At 54.8% G+C, this 19,743-nt stretch overlaps 1 protein-coding gene across 1 annotated transcript; it reads left to right on the top strand.

Annotated features, from left to right (window-relative positions):
• Nucleotides 1-1,216: 1,216 nt before the first annotated feature.
• IFITM10 (interferon induced transmembrane protein 10) lies at nucleotides 1,217-18,534 on the top strand. The gene is made up of 3 exons (XM_054438076.2): nucleotides 1,217-1,473; nucleotides 3,717-4,169; nucleotides 17,905-18,534. The coding sequence occupies exons 1-3, from the start codon at nucleotides 1,390-1,392 to the stop codon at nucleotides 18,052-18,054; spliced, it is 687 nt and encodes a 228-aa protein (XP_054294051.1). The 5' UTR covers nucleotides 1,217-1,389; the 3' UTR covers nucleotides 18,055-18,534.
• Nucleotides 18,535-19,743: the final 1,209 nt, after the last annotated feature.

Here is a 19,743-nt window from a genome sequence, read left to right as displayed (position 1 = left end):
ACTTACCCAGGATGGCATGGAGGCTCGGAAACGCATGCCTAGCGTTTGGCATGCCTGAAATCTGAGCAGAGCCGGGCAGAGCTCTGCAGGGCCTGGCAGGGCTTCTGGGGAGACAAATGTCCTGTCATCAGATGTTTTGTGCACTGAGGCCCGGGAGGGCAGACAGGTGCAAGGAGGCAGCCGTGCCCTGTTGTCCCCGCCCCATCCCACTCTCCCCATCTCCCTCCCTCTGCAGCTTGTCAGCTCCGTCCAGCTCCCATCTTCACGGCTACTGCCCTGGGGTTGCTCCGAGGGTTCCCTCCAGCACGGCAGGATTCTCGGGGCCCTAGAGTCTGACCCCGGGTTCCTCTGTGGTTTTCTAGCTGGTGACTGGACCCTGAGCCTGGAGTCCCCCTTATCTAGACTGGGTTGTAACCAGAAACCCCTAGCAGAGGAGATGCTGGAGCCCAGGCCCTTGGGGAGCCCAGCACAGTCACATGAATGGTGGCTGTGCCGAGTTTGGCTGGGCCCTGGCTCTGCCCTGCGACCCCCTGGCTGCCTCTCAGTGGTGTTTCCTGGCCTCAGAGAGAGGCAGCCCCAAGGTGGCCTGAGGCCGGGAGCAGGCCCTGGCTCCCCTGTCACGTACCCAGTGACCCTGGGCAGGCCCTGGCCCCTCGGGCCCAGGCAACCTTCTCTTCCTGCTGTGGAGGCCTCCTCACTGCCTGAGGCCTTCTGGGCAAAGTGGGGCAGCACTGGGCAGTGGCTGTGTGGCAGGCCAGGATCTCCCAGAAGGTGGTGGCTGGCCGGGTAGGCCCAGCTCAGATGCTGGGGAGACATGGGGGCATGGCACACAGGCCACACGTAGCCTGGGATCAGGCCCCGTCTGAGGACACCGGGTCCAGTTTTCCCTGGGCCAGGCCCTTGGAAAGGAGGAGGGAGTTGGGGAGGGAGAACGGAACCCTGGTTCTCTAACAGGCCCCATCCACCCACGGCCTGTGGGCTCCAGGGAGAGCATGGCCAGGGTGCCCAAGGAGACAAGGAGGAGGCTCCTCATGCTTGATGACCTCTCCTGCTCGTTAGGGTTTATCAACATCATTTAAGATCAGCCTTGTGCTGTGGGTTCCTGGCGTGCCATGGATAACGCTGTGCCAGGGGTCAGCCCAGGCATGAGGGGCAGGGACTAGGCTGGGAAGGGGAGGGGCTTGCAGAGGGCCGGGCTTTTCCAGGGGATCAGGGTTCAGAACAGAGGTTTGGGGAGAGAAAGTTTTCAGAGTCAGGCACAGGCGGGCAGACACGACCTCAAGCAGGACCAGCCTTCCAGACAGGAAAGAGGGTTGTGGAGATGCAGGAGGCCAACTGAGAGTGGCAGAGGAGAAAGGAGTTTCATGGGAGGATCGGGCTTGGAGAGAGATGAGGGAGGGAAAACGGGGGCCGCCATGCATCCTCAGCTTCTGGGGGACTTTGGAGAGGGTCGGGGCTCAGTGGGAGCTGGAGGTTGTTGAAGAGGACCCAGCTCAGGGAACCTGCGTGGTGAAGTAGGGGACTTGGAGGGAGGGAGGGAAGGCTGGAGTTTTCTCCATGGGGAGGGACTCATGCAGACTGTTATGGGGATGGAAGATCAGTTGGGGTCAAGCATACCGTGAGAGTGAGGATGTGGTGGGGTAGCGAAGGCGGCTGAGGCTGGGAGGACAGGCGTTTGTCAGGAAAAATGATTCACAGGGAACAAAGTATCCTCAGGGGACCAGGCTCAGAAGGGCTGGTGGGGATCACAGAGAGGTTGTGGGCAGGTGAGTGAACCAGCCTCCAGGGAGACAAGTGTCCTTAGCAGCCAGGACCTCAGCACGGGACCAGAGCTCGGAACGGGACACTTTGCCCTGCGAGCAGAGGGAGCGTGCCCTGGGGTCTGTGCAGGAGAGGCCACATTCTCCCAGACTCTGGGGGTGAACTGGAGTGGGGCCCCGGCTGGGTGAAGTCAGACTCCAGGAAAGGGGGCAGGAGCTCCGGTGGGCAGGAGTGGGCTCAGCCAGGAGGGAACAGAGTAGGGGGTGCTGAAACTTACTGGAGGGCCTGGACTTGGTGGGCTGAGGGAAGGGACTGGAGGGTGGTCTTGGGGCCTTTGGGACTTGGTTAGGGACAGGATGGGGCAGAGACGGGCAGTCAGGTAGGGGGCTTGCTGGGGCTCAGGGGACTGGAGCTTCGTCAGGAGGGGACTGAGCTGCTGGAACTGAGAGTCAACAGGCCAGAAGGGCAGGACCCAGGGGCGGGGGTCCCTGGAGGCAGCAGGGCCCAGGCGCTGGGGTGGAGCCCCATGGGGAGAGAGGGAAGAGGAAGAGGGTCTCTCTTGGGGAGGCAGATGGGGAGGGTTCGGGGAGCGGCCAGTCTTCCACGGGGCTGGGGGCTCCGCGAGAGGGATGGGGCCGGGTGGGGTGGGGAGGAAGGCTCAGTGGGTCCCGGGAGATGGAGGTGGCGTGGGCACCCTGGTCGGGGACTGTAGGGGTCCCATCCCTGCAGGACCTTGCAACTCCCCAGGGTCGCGGCTTCCGGCCAGGCTCGCGGCCCCCACCCTCCCGGCAGGAGGAGGCGGGAGGCGGGGAGGTGGCTGTGCCCGCCGCCGCCACCGCCGCCGCCGTGAGTCAGGTTCTGGGCTGCAGCCGCGCGGCCGGTCTGGCGCTGCGGAGGGAGCGCAGGCGGCGGGGGAGGCAGCGGCGCCGCCGCCGAGCCCCGCGCGCTCCCCACCCCCTCAAGGTTGGGCCGCTGGGAGGCGGATCAGTGGACAGACAGCGGCCCGCGGGACGGCGGAAGGACGCGCGCACCGAGGCTCAGGGGGTCCGGCCGCGCACCGAGGAGTCGCTTGCAGGTGAGGAGACGCCGTCCGGGCGGCTGCGGCAGACCCGGGTCGGGCTGGGGGCCGCAGAGCCTCGGCCGCAGACCCCCCGGCGCGCGCCGCACGGGAGCTGGGCACGCGGGGTGGCGCAGAGCGCGAGCGTCTTGGTGCCTCGTTGGAGAAGTGTTCGTTTCGCAGCCTGTCATTGTGCGTCTATGTATGGCCCGGGGATGCGTGGCTCCGGGCAAGTGTGCGCGCTTGGGGTCCCCAGGTTGGAGGTGGGGGGCGGTGCGCACGAGTTGGAGACCCCGCACCTGTGCCGGTTCTTGGTGCTCGTGGCTGAGCCTGCATCGCCTTGTGTGGGGAGTTGTTTACTCGTCAATGGCTCTGAGCGCGCCCGCGGGTGCGCCCGGGGTCTGGAGAGCCCGCGGTGGAGCCCGTGGCGGTGCCCGTGGCGGTATCGTGTGTCCGCGGGCGCCGTGGGCAGGTGCTTTGGCCGCTCTGCTAGCTCTGCCGGTTGGCGGCTGAGGCAGCGTCGCTGTGGGTCCGGCGCCCCGTGTGTGCGGGGTTGTTTGGGGTGCTGGGGCATTCCGTGTTTTGCAAGTGTCAGTCTCAGCGTTGGTGTGCTTTGGGGCGGGGGGTGCTGTTGTGTGTGTCAGTGGGTGAGTGTTTGTGCGCAGATGGCAAAGTGATGAAAGCCCCAGGTCCCTGCCAAGGCTGCTGCGAAGGGCTTTGGCATCGTCCGTGGCCGCCGAGGCCCGGGGCGGGTGGGGGAGGCAGGTGGCAGGCTGGCAGCTGGTGGCCCCCGCAGGGATTTCCGTCTCCACTGGGGCTGTTCTCGGGGCTGCTGGGCGTGAGGGTGGGTGCTGGCCAGTAGGCCGGGCCCAGCTCGCTCTCACTTTCTCCTCTCCAGGCCCAGGGCCCCAGCCAGTGCCCAGCCCCGCTGGGAGCCCCGGCCAGCACCACGGACGGCGCCCAGGAAGCCCGAGTCCCCCTGGACGGGGCCTTCTGGATCCCGAGGCCCCCGGCAGGTTCGCCCAAGGGCTGCTTCGCTTGCGTGTCCAAGCCCCCTGCCCTGCAGGCTCCAGCGGCCCCTGCCCCTGAGCCCTCGGCCTCTCCCCCGATGGCGCCCACACTGTTCCCCATGGAGTCCAAGAGCAGCAAGACCGACAGCGTGCGGGCTGCCGGCGCGCCCCCCGCCTGCAAGCACCTAGCCGAGAAGAAGACGATGACCAACCCCACGACCGTCATCGAGGTCTACCCGGACACCACTGAGGTGAACGACTATTACCTGTGGTCCATCTTCAACTTCGTCTACCTCAACTTCTGCTGCCTGGGCTTCATCGCCTTGGCCTACTCCCTCAAAGTGAGCCCGGGCGGTGGCACGGGGCAAGGGCGGGCTGGAGAGGTGGTGCCGGCAGGACGGTCCCTGGCTGGCGGCGCTGGGCCCCTGTCCCTCTCAGGGGAGCACACGGGTAGAGCAGGTGCAGTTGAGGGGCCAACGGATCAAAGGACAGTGAGGGGTCCTGATCGTGGGTCCCAGAGAGGTCGGGGTACTGGCTAGGTCTGGGTGGGCAGGGGTCTGCCCTTCCCTCTCCTGAGCCATCGGGGCCTGGCTTTCTGCTCAGCCAGCTCAGCGGAACCTCCAGGAGGGGCTGGGAGCAGGGGTTGGTGGGGGGGTTGCTCGGGCTCAGGGGACGTGGGACGTAGACCTGGGCAGCAGCCACTTCTCCGTGTACAGGGATGGGGCCAGAATGGGGCTGAAGAGGGCTTGGAATCCTACTCCTATGGAAAGGAAGAGGGGCCACCTTCTTATCCAGCTCCTCACCCGGACCCTAAGGGCAGGTGCTTACACAGCTCTGCCAAGCCGTGCGTGGAGACCAGACCTGGGTGGCCAGGGCAGCCCAGGGAAGAGGGGTGTAAACAGGTCCTGCACCTCCCCAGCTCAGTGCTGTGAGAAGAGCTGGCTGGTAGCAGAGCAGGTGCTGGGCAGACATGACCCTGTCCCCCTGAAGGCAAGGTAGAGCAGCAGGGACGGAGATGGTGGGAGGGAGGCTGTGATGGGCTCACAGTGAGGGGGGCAGCCCTGTGTCAATGTGTCTGGTGCTGGAGCCCTTCCTGGGGAAGGGAGCATGAGGGCGAGGGCAGGCCCTCCTCCCCACCCTGACGCACTGGAAGGAAGGGCTTGGCTCACGTTTAGCCTCATCATCACATTTCCCCAGCCCAGACTTGAATGGCCAAGGCCAGATGTACTCCACCAATGCAGCTGCCCTGCTGGGTGGGGGAGAAGACAAGGGATGCAGGGAGAGAAGAGGCTGGGCAGAGGCTGACTGGGAGGAAAGGCGCCTGGCCAGCTTCGCCTCTGCTCCATCCTTGAGCTCGAGCCCCATCCCGCCCGGCATTGCAACTGCCGTTGGCGTTCCGGTCCTGCTCCTGACTCATCATCATTGCCAACCCCGGTGTTGCCCACTGGCACGGGCACCTTCAACATCGGGCCTGCGGACCCATCCCTGGGCTCTGACACAGGGGCCTGTGTGTGAGCCAGCACGTGCCAGTGTGTGTGTGTACTCACGTGTAATTGCATAAGTGGGCATGTACTGTGAGTGTAACTGTATGTGTGCATGTGAATGCATTGTGTGCATGAGTGTGTACATATATTTTTTTGTGTGTGCATGTGTGTGCATGTGTATGAGTGTGTGTAGGCATGAGTGTATTTGCGTGTGTGTGCATGTGTGTGTAATCACGTGGGTGCGCATGGTGTGTGTAAATGTGTGTGCACAAGTGTGTGAGGGCATGTGTGCATGTGTGGTGTGTGAGTGTATGTACCTGTGTGTGCATGTGTGTGTAATTGCATGTGTGTGCATGGTGTGTGTAAATGTGTGTGCACAATGTGCGAGGGTATGTGCATGTGCGCTGTATGTACCTGAGTGTGTGCATGTGTGTGTAATCACGTGTGTGTGCATGGCACATGTAAATGTGTGTGCACAAGTGTGTGAGGGTGTGTGCCTGTGTGCTGTCTGTATGTACATGAGTGTGCACGTGTGTAATCATATGTGAGTGTGCATGGCACATGTAAATGTGTGTGCACAAGTGTGTGTGGGGGGGTGTGCCTGTGTGCTGTATGTACCTGAGCATGCACATGTGTGTAATCACACGTGTGTATACATGGCATGTGTAAATGTGTGTGCACAAATGTGTGAGGGTATGTACCTGTGTGCTGTCTGTACCTGAGTGTGCACGTGTGTGTAATCACACTTGAGTGTGCGTGGCACGTATAAATGTGTGTGCACGTGTGTGTGTGGTGTGCCGTCTGTATGTACCTGAGTCTGCACGTGCGTGTAATCACACGTGTGTGTACATGGCACGTGTAAATGTGTGTGCACGTGTGTGAGATTGTGTGCATGTGTGCTGTGTGTATGTACCTGAGTGTGTGTGCATGTGTGTGTAATTGCACCAGTGTGCATGGCACGTGTAAATGTGTGTACACAAGTGTGTGAGAGTGTGTGCCTGTGTGCTGTATGTACCTGTGTGCATGTGTGTAATCACACGTGTGTGGTTCATGTAAATGTGTGTGCACAAGTGTGTGTGTGCATGTGTGATGTGTGTATGTACCTGAGTGTGCATGTGTGTATAATATGTGAGTGTGCATGGTACGTGTAAATGTGTGTGCACAAGTGTGTGAGAGCATGTGTGCGTGTGTGGTGAGTATATGTTCCTGCGTGCATGTGTGCTCGCGCGTGCACACGTGCGTGTGTGCGTGTGTGTGTAGAAGCAACAAAGGAAAGGGGCCCCTGGAATTGGGGGTCATGCCTCCGACCAGCTCCAGCTATGGTTCCCCAGACCAATCCTGAGCAGAGAGCTCCAGTGTTGGGGGGCTGAAGCTGCCGCTGGTGGAGCTCTGCCTCCCCTCTCTCTGTGCCCTGCCAACAGCCTGCGGACATGGGTCTGGCTGCCTGGGCTCCCGTCCGGAAGCTGTCCCTCCTCCCGCTTGGCTTAGGCTGTGGCTGGCCGGCTGGCATGGGGCAGGCCCATCTGGCTCGGGTTGTAGGTAGGTCAGGGATTTCTGGATGGTGCCGGGTTTCTGCAGGGGTTGGGGGTGGTGTGAGGTTGGCCCTTCTGAGGGTCAGGGACGGCTCATTACACCTCCTCCCAGGCCTGCTCCTCCTGTGTCCTTCCTGCGGTGGGCGGGGGCAGCCAGGGCAGAGAGGCTTTGGGGCATACCTGGGAATGGGTGCAAAGTGAGCTGTCTCCATCCTGGGCAGAAGGGAGGACGGAACTGGCTGGCTGTGGACCCCACGCCTGGGAATGCATCCATCAGGTCACCCAGCTGCAGGTCTCCTGACCTGCACCCTACACCAAGGGCACAGGGCGGACCTGGGGTCGGAAGGTCTTGGCTAAAATCCGAGCTCTTGGGACAGACAAGCCATCTTGCCTCACTGAGCCCCTGTTCCCTCATCTGTTCAGAAAACAAATAGAAACAAAACAACATTCAAGCCAGCACACGTGAGCAGGGCGGAGGCCCGCATGCGGTGGTATGAACTAGACAGTGTGTCCTTGCCTGCCCCCATATGTCCATCCACCCATCCAGCCATCCATCCACCCCCCACCCACATGGGCCAATTCAGCTCAACGAAGGCTGGATCTGCAGCGCAGAGATTGAAGCCTTATTTTGCACAGCCTGGTGTCCGGGGAAGGCAGAGATACAAAAAGTCAATTCTCCATTCATGCCGTCTCCACATGCCGCCTCCTGATGACCACTGGCTCCCGCGGTCAGCTGGATGATGGCCAAACGTCTCATCTCAGCATCCAAGCCGCGTTTTTAACCCTTCTGGCCTCAGCATTTCCCCGCCACGGTCACTCGGCAAATGTGATGTGAGTGATGTGCACGTCCTGGTTTGCCTGTGCACATCCTCAGCCTGGAGAGCTTTTGTGAGATCTGGGTCTCTCTTCTGCAAAGCCTGCAGAGACAGTCCTGCCCCAGCCACATCTGCTCACCCCAGCCAATCTGTACCCAAGGCAGAGCTGGCCAACAGATGGGTTAAGACATGTTGGTCTAATGGGTGGGTGGACAGAGGACACATGATGAGATGGAAGAAGCACCACAGTGTTTCAGAAAAGGAATACTTCATTCCCAGTTTGGGGTGAGGCTGGAAGACTTCTAGGAGGAGGCAGCAATTTCACTGGGCCTTGAAGCTTGGTGAGGGGAAAGGTGTTTCAGGCGGGGAAAATGGCATAAACTATGTCACGTAGGTGGGGCAGTCTAGGGAGTCGGCAAGGCCCCTGTCCTCGATGGGAGATGGAAGACATTCCTGGAAGAGTGCCTGAGGCAGTGTGGTGAGGGGTTTGAAAACCTTGTGAGGGGCTGGGCTCTCATCTGTAGGAGACATGGAAAGAGAAGGATATGATCAGTGCCATGAAATCTGCAACCAGTGTAGTGGAAGGGGACAAGACAAGCCTCGAGGCAGAAGGTTCAAGTCCCAGTGTGGTGGTCCAGGTGGGAGAGCTTGTGAGCTGGGGATGGGGGTGGGAGAGGAGGAACAGGTGTGGCCAGGACACAGCAGCTGCTAGATGTGAGCCCAGGAGGCTGTGAGACCTTCCAGTGACAGGGCTGTCAGAAAGAACAGGTTAGGTGGGTGGGTTCTGCGTTGGGTTTTGGATGTACACACTCACCCACTCACTCCTTTCTGAATATCAGCATCACACATTTATCTTTCCCATCCTCCATCCATCTATCATTCATCCATCTTCCATCCATCCATTCTCCATCTTTCCATCCATCCATCCATCCATCTATCCATCCTCCATTCAGCCATCCTCCATCTGTCCTTCATCTATCCATCCATCCTTCCATCCATCCATCCACCCTCCATCCATCTGTCTATCCATCTTCCATCCATTCATCCATCCTCCATCCATCCATCTTCCATTTGTCCATTCTTCATCTGTCCATCCATCCATCCTCCATCTGTCCATCCATCCATATCCATCCATCTATTCATCCTCCATCCATCTATCCATCCATCCTCCATCCATCCTCCATCCATCCTCCATCCATCCTCCATCCATCCGCCCTCCATCCATCCTTCATCCATCCATCCATCCACCCTCCATCCATCCATTTATCTTTCATCCATCCGTCCATCCATCCATCTGTCCATCCATCCATCCTCCATCTGTCCATCCTCCATCCATCTATCCATCCATCCTCCATCCATCTATCCATTCATCCTTCCTCCATCCATCCATCCATCCTCCATCTGTCCATCCATCCATCCATCATCTGTCCATCCTCCTTCCGTCCATCCATCCAAACTTATATTCAATCCATCCTCCCACATTCCCTTCAACCCCTCCAAATAGCCACCCAATCTTCCATCCACCAGTGTTCACACATGATCATTCAGGCTCCCCTCCCTGCCCTGCTCTCCCATCCTGTCCCCACCAACCTTATGCATCAACCCACTAAATTATTCATCTAGTCTCACTTTCTCAGTAATTGCCCACTTTCCTTCCCAGCCCTACCTGTCAATAGACCCAATCATCCCTCCATCCTGTGACCTCATATGGCAACACATCTATTCACCCTTCAAGACATCCTCCTGCTGCTTCCTCCTGCTGCTCCCCTAGCTGAGTCACACTCACCCATTCACTGAGTGCCTCCTTCATACTCAGCGTGCCTCAGCTCACCCCAACTGTCAGCGCAATCCAGCCACTGTCACTTTCTCTATTCCCTCCCTCCTCATCCACCCTGTCTCTAACTGCTCATACATAAATTTCTCACATTCTTTTCCCTCTCATTTTTTTCTTTTCCTTTCTTTTGCCCCACTTTTCGGCCATGCATTCTCCCCTTCTATCCCCTTCATTCTTTCTACAATCCGCCTACCTGCTTTACTAATATAGCTAATCATTCAGCCATAAAATGTCCATTCTCTCTTTGTTTCCTCTCAGGCATGTGTCCACCCACCCCACCATTCATCTCATTGCCCATCTGACCTTCCAGGCACATCCATCCCATCTTTCCTTCCTTGGCTTTATTCCTGTATCCCATTCACGTGCCTCCAAGTTGAGTGGCATGAGCCTGTCCAGCCTGCTCTAATGAATTATTGCAGATTACTTGGTTTATAAACACTGGGTATTTACTTCTCACTGTTCTGGATGCTGGAAGTCTGAGATCAGGGTGCCAGCATGGTCAGGTTCTGATCAGGACCCTCTTCTGGGTTGTAGGCTGTCAACTTCTGTGTCCTCATTTGCCAGTAGGGCCAAGGGCCTCTCTGGGGCCCCTTTTATAAGGGTGCCACTCCCACGCATGACCTAATCCTCTCAAGAGCCCCACCTCCTACCATCACTTTAGGGGTTAGGATTTCCATACAAGAATTTGGTGGACATGAACATTCAGACCATAACATTGCCCTTTCATCCACTTATATGTCATCCCTTCCTTGTGTTTCCTCTCCCCTGTTTCTCCAGTGACCTGTTCCATCCATCTCTATAGCCAGAACCAGTTCCTCTCTGTACCCACATCTGCCCACCCCCGCTCTTTTTCCTTCACACATTCACCCATCTGTCATCCGTCAATATTCACAGTCATAGAAGAACTGCCTGGCCACCTAGCCCTCAATTCATCATCAAAATGTCCTTCCATTTTCCTTCCTTCCTTGCTTCAATGGACTCACCCAACTCCCAGCCATCAGCCTGTTCTCTCTCCCGCTCTCCTTCTCCCTCTCCTCTACCCACCCAGCACCATCCATCGCCCCTGCACCCACATGGCTGCCTCATCCTCTGTGTCCCACCTCTGCTTGTACTTTTCAGCCCATTCCGCCATCTAGCACCCTAGTGCCCCCTTTGCCTTCCCTGCTTCTTGGCCCACTCTTCTCGGGCCCCTTTCCTAATTGCTTTGGACTCCCTAACCTTCTGACACTGCGGGGCTCCAGGGCTCAGCCCTCCATCCTCTCCTTCCTTCATGTTCACTCCCTTGGTACCCCATCCAGTCCCATGGTTTTAGTATTAGGCCATTCTTGCACAGCTGTAAAGAAATACCTGAGAGAGAGTAATTTATAAGAAAAGAGGTTTAATTGGTTCATGGTTCGGCAGGCTGTACGGGCAGCATGGTGCTGGTATCTGCTTCTGGGGAAGCCTCAGACTTCCCGTCATGGTGGAGGGCAAAGTGAGAGCAGGCATCTCACATGGCAAGAGTGGGAGCAAGGGAGGGATAAGGGGGAGGTGCCTCACACTTTTAAGCAACCAGCTCTCAGGAATTCACTCACTATGGTGAGGACAGCATCAAGCCATGAAATCTACACACATGACCCAAACACCTCCTGCCAGGCCCCCTCCACCACTGGGGATCGCTGCAACATAGATTCGGCGGGGACATGTGTTCAAACTATATCAGTTTTAAATACCATCTTTTTGCTGATGCTTCTCAAATTTATATCTCTGCCCTAGACCTCATCTTTGAACTCCAGACTCACACAAATTGCTATGTCAAATGTCTACTATATATCTAAAGGGCATTCCTAACTTGACATCTCAGAAATTGAACTGCTAAACGAGTCTTCCTTTTGCAGCCTTCTACAACTCCCTGTTCAGTTGATCAAACCCCAAAAACCTTGAGATCATGTCAAGTTCCATGCTTTTTATCACACTCTACACCTGATCCCAGCAAACACCACCAGCTCCACCTTCCATGCACGTCCAGGAGCTGATCAGGTCTCACTACCTTCACCACTGCTGCCCTGGTCCAAGCCACCTTCACCCTCCCCTGGACCATTCAATCCACCTCTCTCTGCCTGTTCAGCTATCTGTTCTTTGTTTTTTTGAGATGGAGTCTTGCTCTGTTGCCTGGGCTGGAGTGCAGTGGTGCAATGTTGGCTCACTGCAACCTCCGCCTCCTGAGTTCAAGCGATTCTCCTGCCTCATCCTCCTGAGTAGCTGGGATTACAGGTGCACACTACCATGCCCGGCTAATTTTTGTATTTTAGTAGAGACGGGGTTTCACCATGTTGGTCAGGCTGGTCTCGAACTCCTGACCTCATGATCTGCCTTCCTTGGCCTCCCAGAGTGCTGGGATTACAGGCGTGAGCCACCACGCCTGGCCCCCGACATCTTTTCTTAGCACAGCATCCAGCACTGCCTCATTCATATATGTCATATCACATTCATCTTTCCGTCTCTAAATGACTAAAAAGCACCCACAGAGCCTGCACCGTGCTCCTGGATGGTCTCCTCTGACCGTATGTCCTCCCCTTCTCTCTTTGTGATCTGCTGCCCCTACTCTGCACCTAGTCCTCAGAAGCACCGGGCCCTGCACAGAGAGCTCTATGCTCCCAGGACATGCCTCCCTGCAGATGAACACATGGCCGAGTCTGTCACATTCTTCTGACCTTTCCTCAAATATCTCCCACTCCACAAGGTCTTCCCTGGCCACCGAGCTAGACTTGCACCTCCTACAGCACTCTGTTCCCCTGAGCCTCTTCGAGTTTCTTTTTAGCACATTGAACACATTACATGTTTTACTTATTTATTGTGTTTATTTTCTGTATCTCCTCCCTACACTGTAAACTGCGTGAGGACAGAGACTCTGTTTTACTCCTTGTGATATACGCAGGACCTAGAACAGCAACTACTCAGAGCAGACACTAAGTAAATATTGATTGATGATTGATTGATTAATGAATCTCTCTACTCATCTGCCATCGGGTGGTCTACACTATATCAACAACCCTCCTTCCTTTCTATTATCCACCAGTCTTACCCATCCAAAACACATCATAAATTCATTTATCTACCTGTTCCACCCATTCAGCATATGGATCTGTCGCAGCCATCCAGCATCCGTTACTATATCCAGCCATGGACCTGCTCCAGCCATCCAGTGTGCATTCAGAAACCCATCTGTGCACCTGCCCTTCCAGTCTGGCATCCGTTCCTATATTCCTGTAACCACCTCTCCATTCATTCAAATCACGTGAAGTTCCATTCTTCTTTTTTTCTTTTTTTTTTGAGACGGAGTCTCACTCTGTAGCCCAGGCTGGAGTGCAGTGGCACGATCTCAACTCACTGCAACCTCTGCCCTCTGAGTTCAAGCAATTCTCCTGCCTCAGCCTCCCGAGTAGCTGGGATTACAGGTGCCTGCCACTGCTAAATTTTGTATTTTTAGTAGAGACAGGGTTTCACCATCTTGGCCAGGCTGGTCTTGAACTCCTGACCTCATGATCCACCTGCCTCGGCCTCCCAAATTGCTGGGATTACAGGTGTGAGCCACCGCGCCTGGCCTCCATTCGTTTTATCACACTGCAAGCCTGATCCCAGCAAACACTGTCGGCTCCACCTTCAACACATGTCCAGAAGTTGGCTGGGTCTCATCACCTTCTCTGCCGCTGCCCTGGTCCAAGCCATCGTGAACACATGAGCACACATTCTCGTGTATTCACCTATTTGCGTGTCCTGCCCACTGAACATGCTCTTACATACCCACACATCACCTCCCATCCAGCAGCCATTCACTTATCCACTTACTCAGATGCCCCACCCATGTGGCATACATTTGCATATCCATCTGTCCACTTGGACATACATTCATATGTTCGTCTATGCACCTGTTACCCCACCCAGCATATACAGACGGTCCCCATCTTATGATGGTTTGACGTATGCTTTTTCAATTTCACAATGGCAGGAAAGCCATAGGCACTCGGTATGCTCCTCTGCTTACCAGGTTTGTGAAAAACACATCATACGAAAATGCGTATGAAATTTTTAACTTATGACACTTCAAACTTATGATGGGTTTATTGGACTGTAGCCCCATTGTACATCAAGAAGCATTGTATTCATAAATTCAGCTATCTGCCTGTCCCACTCATCCAATGTACATTCTTATATCCGTCCAGCCCTCTTCCCCACCCAGCACAAGTTTCTACATGCATTTCTCTGTCCCATACACCCAGTCTCCATCCACATAACCCCTCAGCTCCATCCACCCACCTTCCCGATCATGGGATCACTCCCCCACCCTCCTCTTACCTATCTTCTTTAGCTATGGCCGCCATTTTCCATGCACCCAATACCCCAGCTGCCTCAGCCTCCTGCCCTCCACTCCATCCGCTTTTGACACTCAGTGTTTCATCCTCCCTCTGCCACGTTATTCCTCACTCCAAGTATCCAACAAAGAAATCACGACCAAAAGTTTTTTTAGGAATTCAGAGTTGTCTTGATATAAAAAAATCAATAAATATAATCTACCATCTTAATGAATTAGAGAAGGAAACAATATGTTTATCTTGTGGAAATTCTAATGTAATCATAGAACTCTAATGATAAGATGAGGATTATCCTTCCTGGTACCTTGAGGTCAAGAATGAGACTCAGCTGCTTGTCCTCATCGCTGCTGTCTGGGATCGCTCTGCAATCTTCTTTGCCTCCATGAGAGGAGATTACTTTGGCCCAGGCACTGTGGTGGAGCTTCACATCCATCAATTCATTAAGCCTTTCCCACAACCCTGGGAGGCAGCGCTATTGTCATCTTCATGTTACAGATGAGGAAATGAGGAGCAGAAGAGTGAGTTGTTAGCTGGCCTAAGGCTGCATAGTCTATGACCTGCAGAATCAGGATTGAAATCCAGTCAGTGTTTCTGCATCTGTGCTTTAACCTCTATGCTGTGCTGTCTTGGAATAGACTGCAAGGAGGAAATAGAACTGCTAGTATTTGCTGTAGATATGATTCATTATTAAGAACACATGGTCAATTAGTACAATATGATAGTTTAGCTGCATACAAAATCAGTTAGACATGCAATATTAAAATATACTTTTACATTATAATAAAAAACAAAATAAATAGACTAAGACTAAGTCTAACAAAAGATGTAATAGCTCTTTCTGGAGAAAGTTATACAGCTTTATTTTAACAAAGGCATCAAATAAGACCTCAATAAGTGGGTGACACATTCAGTCCTTATAAAGGAATACAAATTTCAATGCAGATGTCAGTTTCCTCCAAAACCACTAGTATAAGAACCCGATGAGAGCATAGACTTTCTTCCTGCCTCCTTCCTTACCCTGATTCCTCAATACCTGCTTCTTCCCATCTTCAATCTCTCCATTTTGATAGCATGTTCTGTACAATTTATCTTCCAAGTCACCTATTGCCCATTCGCCCTTGTTCCCTCCCTTCCCTTCCCTCTCCAACTTTTTTTCCAGCTCCACTCCATTGACTCCACTTCATCTATTCAACTGACTCCCCTCCATCCACTCTATCCATTGCATTCACTCCACTCAATCCATTCCATTGACTCCACTCCATCCATTCCATGCACTCCACTCCATCCATTCCATTCACTCCACTTCCTCCACTCCATCCATTCCATCCATTCCATTCACTCCACTTCATCCACTCCATCCATTCCATTCACTCCACTTCATCCACTCCATCCATTCCATTCACTCCACTCCATCCACTCCATCCATTCCATTCACTCCACTTCATCCATTCCATCCACTCCACTCCATCCACTCCATCCATTCCATTCACTCCACTCCATCCACTCCATCCATTCCATTCACTCCACTCCATCCATTCCATCCACTCCACTCCATCCACTCCATCCATTCCATCCATTCCATCAACTCACTCCATCCATTCCATTCACTCCACTCCATCCAAGCCATCCTACTCCATCCACTCCACTCCATCCACTCCATCCATTCCATTCACTCCACTCCATCCATTCCATCCACTCCACTCCATCCACTCCATCCATTCCATTCACTCCACTTCATCCATTCCATCCACTCCACTCCATCCACTCCATCCATTCCATCCACTCCACTCCATCCACTCCATCCATTCCATCCACTCCACTCCATCCACTCCATCCATTCCATCCACTCCACTCCATCCACTCCATCCATTCCATCCACTCCACTCCATCCACTCCATCCATTCCATTCACTCCACTTCATCCACTCCATCCATTCCATCCATTCCATCAACTCACTCCATCCATTCCATTCACTTCACTCCATCCAAGCCATCCTACTCCATCCATTCCACTCCATCCACTTCACTCCATCCATCCATTCCATCCATTCCACTCCACCCATTCCATCTGCTCCACTCCATCCATTCCATCTGCTCAACTCCACCCATTCCATCTGCTCCACTCCATCCATTCCATCTACTCCACTCCATCCATTCCATCTACTCCACTCCATCCATTCCATCTACTCCACTCCATTCACTCCATCCACTCCACTTCATCTTCTCCACTCCATCCACTCCATCCACTTCACTGCATTCACTCCATGTACTCCATCCATCCACTCCATCCACTCCATCCATCCACTCCACTCCATCCACTCCATCCACTTCACTGCATTCACTCCATCACTCCACTCCACTCCATTCACTCCACTCCATCCATTCCATCCACTCCACTCCATCCACTCCACTCCATCCACTCCATCCACTTCACTGCATTCACTCCATCACTCCACTCCACTCCATTCACTCCACTCCATCCATTCCATCCACTTCACTCCATCCACTCCGTCCACTTCACTGCATTCACTCCATCCATTCCATCCACTCCACTCCATTCACTCCACTCCATCCATTCCATCCACTTCACTCCATCCACTTCACTGCATTCACTCCATGCATTCCATCCACTCCACTCCATCCATTCCACCCACTCCATCCATTCCATCCACTCCACTCCATCCATTCCATCCACTTCACTCCATCCACTCCGTCCACTTCACTGCATTCACTCCATCCATTCCATCCACTCCACTCCATCCACTCCATCCATTCCATCCACTCCACTCCATTCACTCCACTCCATCCATTCCATCCACTTCACTCCATCCACTTCACTGCATTCACTCCATCCACTCCATCCACTCCACTCCATCCATTCCACCCACTCCATCCATTCCATCCACTCCACTCTATTTCACTTTACTGCATTTGCCCCACTTCATTCCATTCCATTCCACTTCACTGAATTGCATTCTCTCTTTCCCTTCCCCACTCCCTCTATCCTCTTTTTTCTCTCCTCTTCCTTTGTTCTTTCCACTATTCTGCCTCCTCCATCCATCCACCCACAGGCCAATCCATTTATGCTTCCATTCTCCCACTCAATTACGCACCCATCGCCCTGACCACCCATCTATCCCCTGTCCGTCCACTCTTCCGACCTGGGTCTCCTGTCCATCTGCCTAACCTGCACACTGAGGGATCCAGGCATTAGTCAGCCCCAGTATCTATCTGCCCACCTTCCTTCTTTCAGCCCAGCTCCAATCTACTAAGGCAAAAACTTTTTGCCCCTTCCTCTCTTCCTCTCTTTCCATTCTCCTTCCATTCCTCATCCTAGAACTTGGTTTCTTCTTACAGCAAACACCCACATATTTGTGGATGGGATAGAAGGAAAGAGTGCTGAGGAGGGGAGGGCCCTATAACTCATTCTAAATGAAGGTTGCTTCTTGGAAATGAGTCCAGCTCAGTCCACTGCCTCCCCAAGACTTCCTGAGTGCCAGCCCACTCCCTTCACCTTAATATCCCTCCCCAAAGGCCCTGGAGACTGCTCTCTCTCCTGCCAATGCACAACGCTCATCCTCAGGGCATCCCAGTTAATTTTAAACGAGGCAAAACTAATCAAATTAGGAGACAGTTGTGTTGCCCCATCCTCCAATCATATTCTCTCTGAGGCCAACTTCTTTCATTTTAATCATTTAAAACTTGCAAAAAATAAAAAACAAAGAATTTCCTTATATCCTTCACCCAGTTGCCCCAATTTTTTAACAATTTTATCATATTTGCTTTTCTCTCTCTCTATAAATACATCTCACCTACTTTATAAACCAGTTGAGGGTTGAGAGGTTTCAGACATGACGCCCCCGTGCCCCTAAATTCATCAGTGTACAGTGCCCCAGGGCAGAGACGTGTTCCTCTAGAAACATCGTTCATTCGTCAGCTCTTGGAAACAAAGCACTGATACTGTGCTGGGCACTGTGGCACCGGCCCTGCTGGGCTCCTGGATGCTCCGAGCCCTGCTCCCTGGCTGACTGCCCGTTTCCTGTCCTCCTCCCGGCTTCAGGTGCGAGACAAGAAGCTTCTCAATGACCTGAATGGAGCCGTGGAGGATGCAAAGACGGCCCGGCTGTTCAACATCACCAGTTCTGCCCTGGCAGCCTCCTGCATCATCCTCGTCTTCATCTTCCTGCGGTACCCCCTCACCGACTACTAAGGCCCGCCAGGCACGGCCGCTGGCAGAGACAAGCACTGAGACATGTTTATTTTCATGGTCCCTGAAACGCAGGATCCCATGAGGTTGGGGCAGGGCAGGGCTTCTTGTCCTGGGCCCCCCTTGAGCTGTGAACTGGGCAGCAAGGCCATCAGAAGCTGAGTACAGCAAGGGTGCAGTGAGCTTGGCCCTCAGTCCACCCCCTCCGCCTCCTGGCCTCTGCCCTGCCTGTGTCTGGGGCCTGGGGGCTTCTCCCCTCACTGCTGCACCCTGGCTTCCAGTGTCTGTGTCCCTGCCCTCACGTGCCCCTTCCCAGGCTCCTGGGACCCCTTGGACCTGACACCTAGCAGGAAGGGCTTACGCAAAATTGTCCCAGGATGGGAGGACTCACTCTATGCTCCCTGACCCTGCCTCCTCCATGCTGTGACCCCACTCAGAGCCCTTGTGTCTGTGAACTTTCAATGAAATACCCATGCAGCTCCAGCCCAGCCTTCTACTTTGCGTCCCTGGCAGGGCCTGGAGAAGTCTGGAGGCTTTGCGAGCCTCCTTCAGGAACTGCCTGGTGGTCAGGGCCCCTGGTGCTGTGTCCCAGCAGACTGCAGGAGACTGTCTGCTGTCTGCTCCATCACAGCTGTGCCAAACGATGAATGGGAGGGTGGGCATTTGGTGGAGGTACCCCAAACTCGAGTCACTTAGAGGGTCAGACAGCCGCCTGGGGGGACGGAAGGGGGTGGGGCACAGCCTCAGCTGCCTGCATTGGCCAAATCAGAGCAAAGGAAACCACAAATTCACTCGGAAGGAAGCAGCAGGCAGAGACGATAGACCCCTGGCTAACCCCTGTCCCTCCTGGAGGGCTCTGGGATCCGGAGAGGCCTCTTTACCTCTCTCTGCCCATCTCCTTAGCTGTAAAATAGGAAAATGGCCTTTCACTTCTACAATCACTGTGAAAATGAACTGAAGATGCCATTCAAAGGCCGAGGCCAGCGCCCTGACGGCCCATGGCATGTGCCATCCGCAACGTGGGAGGCAGGATGCAGGGATGGGCTCGGCCCCTTGGAACTCAGGCACAGTCATGGGGGTGCCGGTCAGCCCTGAAGACAAGTCTGATGAGGGTGCACTAGGAAAAGCGCAGGGCGTCGGCGAGGCACACGAAGGAGGCGGGGAGGTGAAGATGGAGAAGAAGCCGAGGCAGTGGCCATGGGTGTGGAGCCTCGCGCCGTGGGGGCCCAGCTGGTCTGGGAAACCTCAGGAAATCCCGCAGCACAGGTGTGCAGTGGGAAGGACTCGCTATCCGGTGGGAAGGCAGGCGAACTTTCCCAGGGCAGGGGCATGGCCGTGCGCCTCATGTTTTGGGAAGCTCGTGCCCCCTGGGGTAGCGAGGCCAGCTTGGAGGGGAGCCCAGTGGACAGAGGTGGATGCAAGTGGTGGGAGCTGAGCCTGGGCTGGGGCTGGCGGCAGAGGGCTGGACAGCAGGGTGCCTGTGTGGCAGCTGTGCAGGCAGTGGGGTTGACTGGTTTGGGAGGTAAGGTGGGGGAGAAGTCCGGAGGATTCCTGTCCCTTGACTTGGACAGCCCAGTGGAGAGGGCTGTGTACCAACAGCAGGAAACCAGGGAGAAGAAGATGTTGACTTTGAGATGCCAAGCAGAGAAGGGAAGAACCTTCTGGGCTGGAGACACGGGGTGCCTCAGAAGG

This window comes from Pongo pygmaeus, chromosome 9, assembly GCF_028885625.2.
Source record: "Pongo pygmaeus isolate AG05252 chromosome 9, NHGRI_mPonPyg2-v2.0_pri, whole genome shotgun sequence".
NCBI classification, from domain to species: domain Eukaryota; kingdom Metazoa; phylum Chordata; class Mammalia; order Primates; family Hominidae; genus Pongo; species Pongo pygmaeus.
This window is presented reverse-complemented; position numbering and strand designations above follow the sequence as displayed.